At 45.8% G+C, this 6,164-nt stretch overlaps 1 protein-coding gene across 1 annotated transcript; it reads left to right on the top strand.

Moving 5' to 3' along the window:
- The first annotated feature begins 247 nt into the window (after positions 1 to 247).
- On the top strand, positions 248 to 4,079 carry LOC143582376 (sucrose synthase-like). Its single transcript, XM_077064960.1, has 9 exons — positions 248 to 423; positions 548 to 1,022; positions 1,543 to 2,148; positions 2,243 to 2,359; positions 2,433 to 2,599; positions 2,678 to 2,902; positions 2,978 to 3,541; positions 3,625 to 3,763; positions 3,848 to 4,079. Exons 1-9 carry the CDS (start codon positions 326 to 328, stop codon positions 3,878 to 3,880), a joined length of 2,424 nt encoding a protein of 807 aa, XP_076921075.1. The 5' UTR covers positions 248 to 325; the 3' UTR covers positions 3,881 to 4,079.
- Positions 4,080 to 6,164: the final 2,085 nt, after the last annotated feature.

Consider the following 6,164-nt stretch of genomic DNA (forward strand, 5'->3'; position numbering starts at 1 on the left):
TCTTATAAACCCACCCGTTATTACTACTCAGGTAAGTATAGTTATTATATTCATTTTTCTTTCTGCATATTTTAACTTGATGTTTCTAGAGAAATAATTTAGCTATGCATTCTATTTTACCTAATAAATAAAATAAAATGTTTGGTGGATGATATTACAATTACATAATAATAATAATAATAATCATATATTGACTTTCGTTTTGAAAAATCAATCAATCAGTCCATCTAGAAACCACACCAACAGTTCCGTGCACTTATAAACATACTCTTGATCGATCCGTAAACCTCCTCTGTTATTCTGCAGTTGAATATTAAAGAAGAAGATGGCCGAACGTGTACTGACTCGTGTTCACAGTCTTCGTGAGCGTCTCGACTCTACTCTCGCCACCCATCGTAATGAAATCCTTATGGTCCTTTCAAGGTATGTATGTATATTGCTTTTGTATAGGCTTGATGAGACGGCCCAACGGGTCCAACACTTATATATTATTATTATTACTACTAGATATTAATTATCAGAGAATATATATATATAAATTGTTTAGGATGGAAAGCCATGGAAAAGGAATACTGAAGCCCCACCAGGTGATGTCAGAGTTTGAAGAGATCTGCAAGGAGGATCAGAGCAAACTCATCCACGACGGCGCCTTTTATGAAGTCCTGAAGTCGACTCAGGAGGCGATTGTGCTGCCCCCATGGGTGGCCCTTGCTATCCGTCTCCGACCGGGTGTATGGGAGTACGTTCGAGTCAATGTCAACGCCCTCGTCGTCGAGGAACTGAGTGTTCCCGAGTACCTTCACTTCAAAGAGGAGCTCGTTGATGGAACCTCCAACGGCAACTTCGTTCTCGAACTGGACTTCGAGCCGTTCACGGCCTCCTTCCCACGCCCCACCCTCACCAAGTCCATTGGGAACGGGGTGGAGTTCCTCAACAGGCATCTTTCTGCTAAGATGTTCCATGACAAGGACAGCATGCACCCGTTACTTGACTTCCTCCGAACCCACCACTGCAAGGGCAAGGTATCATCATATTAATTAGGGGCTGTTTAAAACTTGTTTATTTTTATTGCTTTTTGAAAAGCAAAATGTGTTTGGTAAACCTCCTCCAAAAGTTTTATAACGGAGCTTTTCAGAAGTTGTTTTTGCTTTTCAAAAAGCAAATAAGCAAAAAAAAGTAATCATAAAAGCTCCCCCAAATACCCCTCAGGCTATGTGTATTGAAGGGGCGACAAAATGGGTCGTTTTACGCCTTGTGATGTCCGGTTTTTTGTTTGGGGTGTAATAGTGTTGTATACAATATACCTATATATATACAAACACATATATATATATATATCTCACACGCACCTATATATAATAATATTAAACATACACACACAACAGGCGACAACTATTTGTAGCCCCCCACATTTCGCCCCGAAAATCGTCCGGGGGCGGTGTTCGCGTCCCAATTCGCCCAATTTCGCCCTTTATCGCACACCACTACCAATGATGTTGTGTTTTGCTTTCTTTTACAAACGAATGTATTATTATTGTGCAGACAATGATGTTGAATGATCGTATTCAAAACCTGAATGCTCTCCAATCTGTGTTGAGGAAGGCCTCAGAGTACCTATCAACGCTGGACGCATCGACTCCATACTCTGAGTTCGAGCATAAGTTCCAAGAGATCGGGTTGGAGAGAGGTTGGGGCAACAAAGCCGAGGGCGTGACGGAGATGATCCAGATGCTGCTGGACCTTCTGGAGGCCCCAGACGCCTGCACGCTCGAGAAGTTCCTTGGAAGAATCCCGATGGTGTTCAACGTCGTCATCCTTTCTCCCCATGGTTACTTTGCTCAGGAGAATGTATTGGGGTACCCGGACACCGGTGGCCAGGTGGTTTACATTCTCGATCAGGTCCCTGCCTTGGAGAAGGAGATGCTGAAGAGGATTAAGGAGCAAGGCCTTGATATCGTTCCTCGCATTCTCATTGTCACAAGGCTCCTCCCTGATGCGGTGGGAACCACCTGCGGGCAGCGTCTTGAGAAGGTGTTTGGAGCGGAGCACTCTCACATCCTCCGAGTCCCCTTTAGAACCGAAAAGGGAATTCTTCGCAAATGGATCTCTCGCTTTGAAGTGTGGCCGTACATTGAGACCTTCACCGAGGTAGTAGCTAATTCATTAATTCAATGTTGCTTGTTTGTTAATTAATAAATAATCAATCAATCTCTAAATGGCTTGTGTGTGTGTATATATATAGGATGTTGCTAAGGAAGTTACAGCAGAGCTGCAGGCAAAACCAGATTTGATAATCGGTAACTACAGTGAGGGCAACTTGGTTGCCTCTTTGCTGGCTCACAAGTTGGGTGTCACTCAGGTACATATTGTTGCTTGCTTGCTTTTTAGATCATATATAAATAAGAGACTAAATTAGTTAATTTGACATGCAGTGTACCATTGCTCATGCCCTGGAGAAAACCAAGTACCCTGATTCTGATATCTACTGGAAGAACTTTGACAACAAGTATCATTTCTCTTCTCAGTTCACAGCTGATCTTATTGCAATGAACCATACAGACTTCATCATCACCAGTACTTTCCAAGAGATTGCTGGAAGGTAATAAATACATACATAGTTTTCAAATTGCTATTGCTTAACATGTGCTGATATATGTATATATGTTGTTGTTTTCAGCAAGGACACAGTTGGACAATACGAGTCTCATACCGCCTTCACAATGCCTGGGCTGTACAGGGTGGTCCATGGGATTGATGTTTTTGACCCCAAGTTCAATATTGTTTCCCCTGGTGCTGATATGGGGATCTATTACTCTTACACTGAGAAAGACAAGAGGCTCACAGCCCTCCACCCTGAAATCGATGAGCTTCTCTTCAGTTCTGTTGAGAATGAAGAGCACCTGTAAGTTACTTAGTTAGTTAGTTGGATGATTCAATATTTACTTGAAACATGTGATACTAATGGAATGGAATGCAGATGTGTGTTGAAAGACAAGAGTAAGCCGATTCTGTTCACCATGGCCAGACTCGACAATGTGAAGAACCTAACAGGGCTGGTGGAGTGGTATGCCAAGAACGACCGGCTTCGTGAGCTGGTGAACCTTGTTGTGGTGGGTGGTGACAGAAGGAAGGAGTCTAAAGACCTTGAAGAGCAGGCGCAGATGAAGAAGATGCACGAGCTGATTGACAACTACAAGCTCAACGGCCAGTTCAGATGGATATCTTCCCAGATGAACAGAGTGAGGAACGGGGAGTTGTATCGTGTGATCGCTGACACGAGGGGAGCGTTTATTCAGCCTGCGTTTTATGAGGCCTTCGGGCTGACGGTGGTGGAGGCCATGACCTGTGGGCTGCCCACATTTGCAACACTTCACGGGGGCCCTGCTGAGATCATTGTTCATGGGAAATCTGGGTTCCATATTGACCCGTACCATGGGGACCAGGTCACCGAGTTGCTTGTCAATTTCTTTGAGAAGACCAAACAAGATCCTTCGTACTGGGAGACCATTTCCAAGGGCGGCCTGCAGCGTATCCAGGAGAAGTAAGCGAGCGATTAAACCTACTTACACATGATCTTTTAGTACCGTAAACGTAAACATGTATGTGTATGTGTTTGTTTTGTAGATACACATGGCAGATCTACTCGGACAGGTTGTTGACATTGGCAGGAGTTTACGGATTCTGGAAGCATGTGTCAAAGCTTGACAGGCTTGAGATCCGTCGTTATCTGGAAATGTTCTATGCTCTCAAGTACCGTAAACTGGTAATTAGCAAGGCCCCAGATATTTAATCAATAATATGTAAGTATTGTTAATTAAGCAAGGCATGGTGATTTGTGTGTTTGCAGGCGGAATCTGTTCCTTTGGCTGTTGATGAGTAAGCAAAAGGAGGAGGGGCTGGGGTGGTTTGTGGTCCATAATAACATAAATATAATAAAAGTGGAGCACAAGAGAAGAGAAGAGGAGAGCATTTTGAAAGGCTTTTTGTTATGATGAGTTTGATTTTGTGTATTTGTGTGTTTAATTTCCTTTTCATTGCCAGCCATTTGTGTAATTGACTCCCAAATTGGAATTTCCTTATGAATGTTTTTTCTAATACTTATTCTCTCTTTCACACCTCATTCCTTAGTACAACAAAACAACAACCTCTCATTTAGAATATTAGAGCCACTATATATGCCTATCTAGTGACATGTTGTGATCCTTATGATAATAATGGTGCACTGGCATGAATAAGATATAGCACGCATCATAACAATAGTGGCGCGGGGCCTGATAAAAGATAGAGTGCGCATCTCGATAATAATGTAATGCAACTTGCGCGCGAGGCAGCTTACGAGCTATAAAAATAATGAAGCTTGCGCGCGAGGCGACTTACGAGCTATAAAAATAATGAAGCTTGCGCGCGAGGCGACTTACGAGCTATAAAATAATGAAGCATGCGCGAGTTGCGGCTTATGAGCTATAATATGATGATAATGACTAGCCCACAAGAGCCTCTTCTACGCAGGATGACTATCACGGCTTGTCTTCAAAATAATAATGGAGGCACAAACGGCCAGATAATAATAATAATGTCATAGGTGCTTGTGCGACTTGTAGCCGAATCTTTATGTTTGGCGCGTGGCCGCCGATGCTGGAGCTTTCATGAGGTTGCAGAGGCGACTTACGTTGTTTTGATCCACTGACTTGCATTAGTGACTTGCGAATGTTCGTAGGTGACCTGCGGCGTTCATAATGATCCGCGGTGATCGGTGTTCATCTAACGGAGTGTTGATCTGAGGTGCGCGCATGCATGGAGGCGGAGTGGTGATCCAAGGTCGCGTATGCTTGGCGGCGGAGTGGTGATCCGCGGGCGCGCATGCATAGCGACTGAAAGTTGAGCCCGCATGCATGGCGGCGAGTTGAGCCCGCATGCATGGCGGCGAGTTGAGCGCGCATGTATGGCGGCGAGTTGAGCGCGCATGCATGGCGGAGAGTTGAGCGCGCATGCACGGCGAAGGGTTGCGTGCTCATGCATGGCGTTGGAATCTTTCATAGGTGGTGGAATGTGATACGCGACTGCGCGCAAGCATCATGGCGGTGCGCATGTAGAGTGGCGGAAGGGTTGATCTGCGACTGCGGTGGCAGAATGTTGATCCGCGGTGGCGGGTGTTAATCCGCTGTGCCTGTTTTTGTCCGCCTACGCGCATGAGAAAGCGGTTGACACGCCGTGAACGGAATACAAATAACAAGCATGGTGATCTTCGTGATGGCGGCCTTCATGTCTTCCCGCTTGAACAGTGATGCGGATGCAAGAGACCAAATTTTTGGAGGCGCCCATCCATAATGACGCGGTGTTGTTCCGCGACGGCGCCCACGCATGTTCTTTTGTGACGTGATTGCTTAGTGTTGATCCGCAAGTATGATGGCGGTGTGTTGTTTAGCGATGCGCATGCACGGTGGCGAGGTGTTGGATCGCGGTGGTGCGGTGCTCGGCGCCAGCGCGCATGCGTGATGGCGCGCTGCTGCTTCATAGCTGTGGAACTCATGCATGGTGGCATGCACCATGGCGGTCGGATGGTTATCCGCGGTGGCGTGTACTCGTGGTGGCGCAATGACATTACCCAAATGTACCTTTTTGCATATGTATACTTTGTTTCGGGTTATAAGAGGTTTAATCATGATGGCGTGTTGAGCGGAGCGGAGCCGCGTTCGGTCTTGTATTCGGCGCGAAGCCGTATGGGTTTATGAGGATTCGCAACCTTTAAGTTTGGCGCGCGGCCGATGGCCGTATGGGTTTGAGGATTCCCAACCTTTAAATTTGGCGCGTGGCCTTATGGGTTTGAGGATTCCCAACCTTTAAGTTTGGCGCGTGACCTTATGGGTTTATGAGGATTCCCAACCTTTAAGTTTGGCGCGTGGCCTTATGGGTTTATGAGGATTCCCAACCTTTAAGTTTGGCGCGCGGCCGATGGCCGTATGGGTTTATGAGGATTCCCAACCTTTAAATTTGGCGCGTGGCCTTATGGGTTTATGAGGATTCCCAACCTTTAAGTTTGGCGCGTAGCCTTATGGGTTTATGAGGATTCCCAACCTTTAAGTTTGGCGCGTGGCCTTATGGGTTTGAGGATTCCCAACCTTTAAGTTTGGCGCGTGGCCTTATGGGTTTATGAGGATTCCCAA

This window comes from Bidens hawaiensis, unplaced genomic scaffold (genome assembly GCF_021521415.1).
Source record: "Bidens hawaiensis isolate Kalapana, Puna unplaced genomic scaffold, B.hawaiensis_p1.1 tig00031541_1, whole genome shotgun sequence".
Taxonomy (NCBI): domain Eukaryota; kingdom Viridiplantae; phylum Streptophyta; class Magnoliopsida; order Asterales; family Asteraceae; genus Bidens; species Bidens hawaiensis.

Excerpts from the sequence above, each read along its gene's own strand:
- LOC143582376 (XM_077064960.1), top strand. The coding sequence starts at position 326 with ATGGCCGAACGTGTACTGACTCGTGTTCACAGTCTTCGTGAGCGTCTC. Across the intron at positions 1,023-1,542 it reads CCCACCACTGCAAGGGCAAG|ACAATGATGTTGAATGATCG; the intron begins GTATCATCATAT and ends ATTATTGTGCAG. Across the intron at positions 2,903-2,977 it reads GTTGAGAATGAAGAGCACCT|ATGTGTGTTGAAAGACAAGA; the intron begins GTAAGTTACTTA and ends AATGGAATGCAG.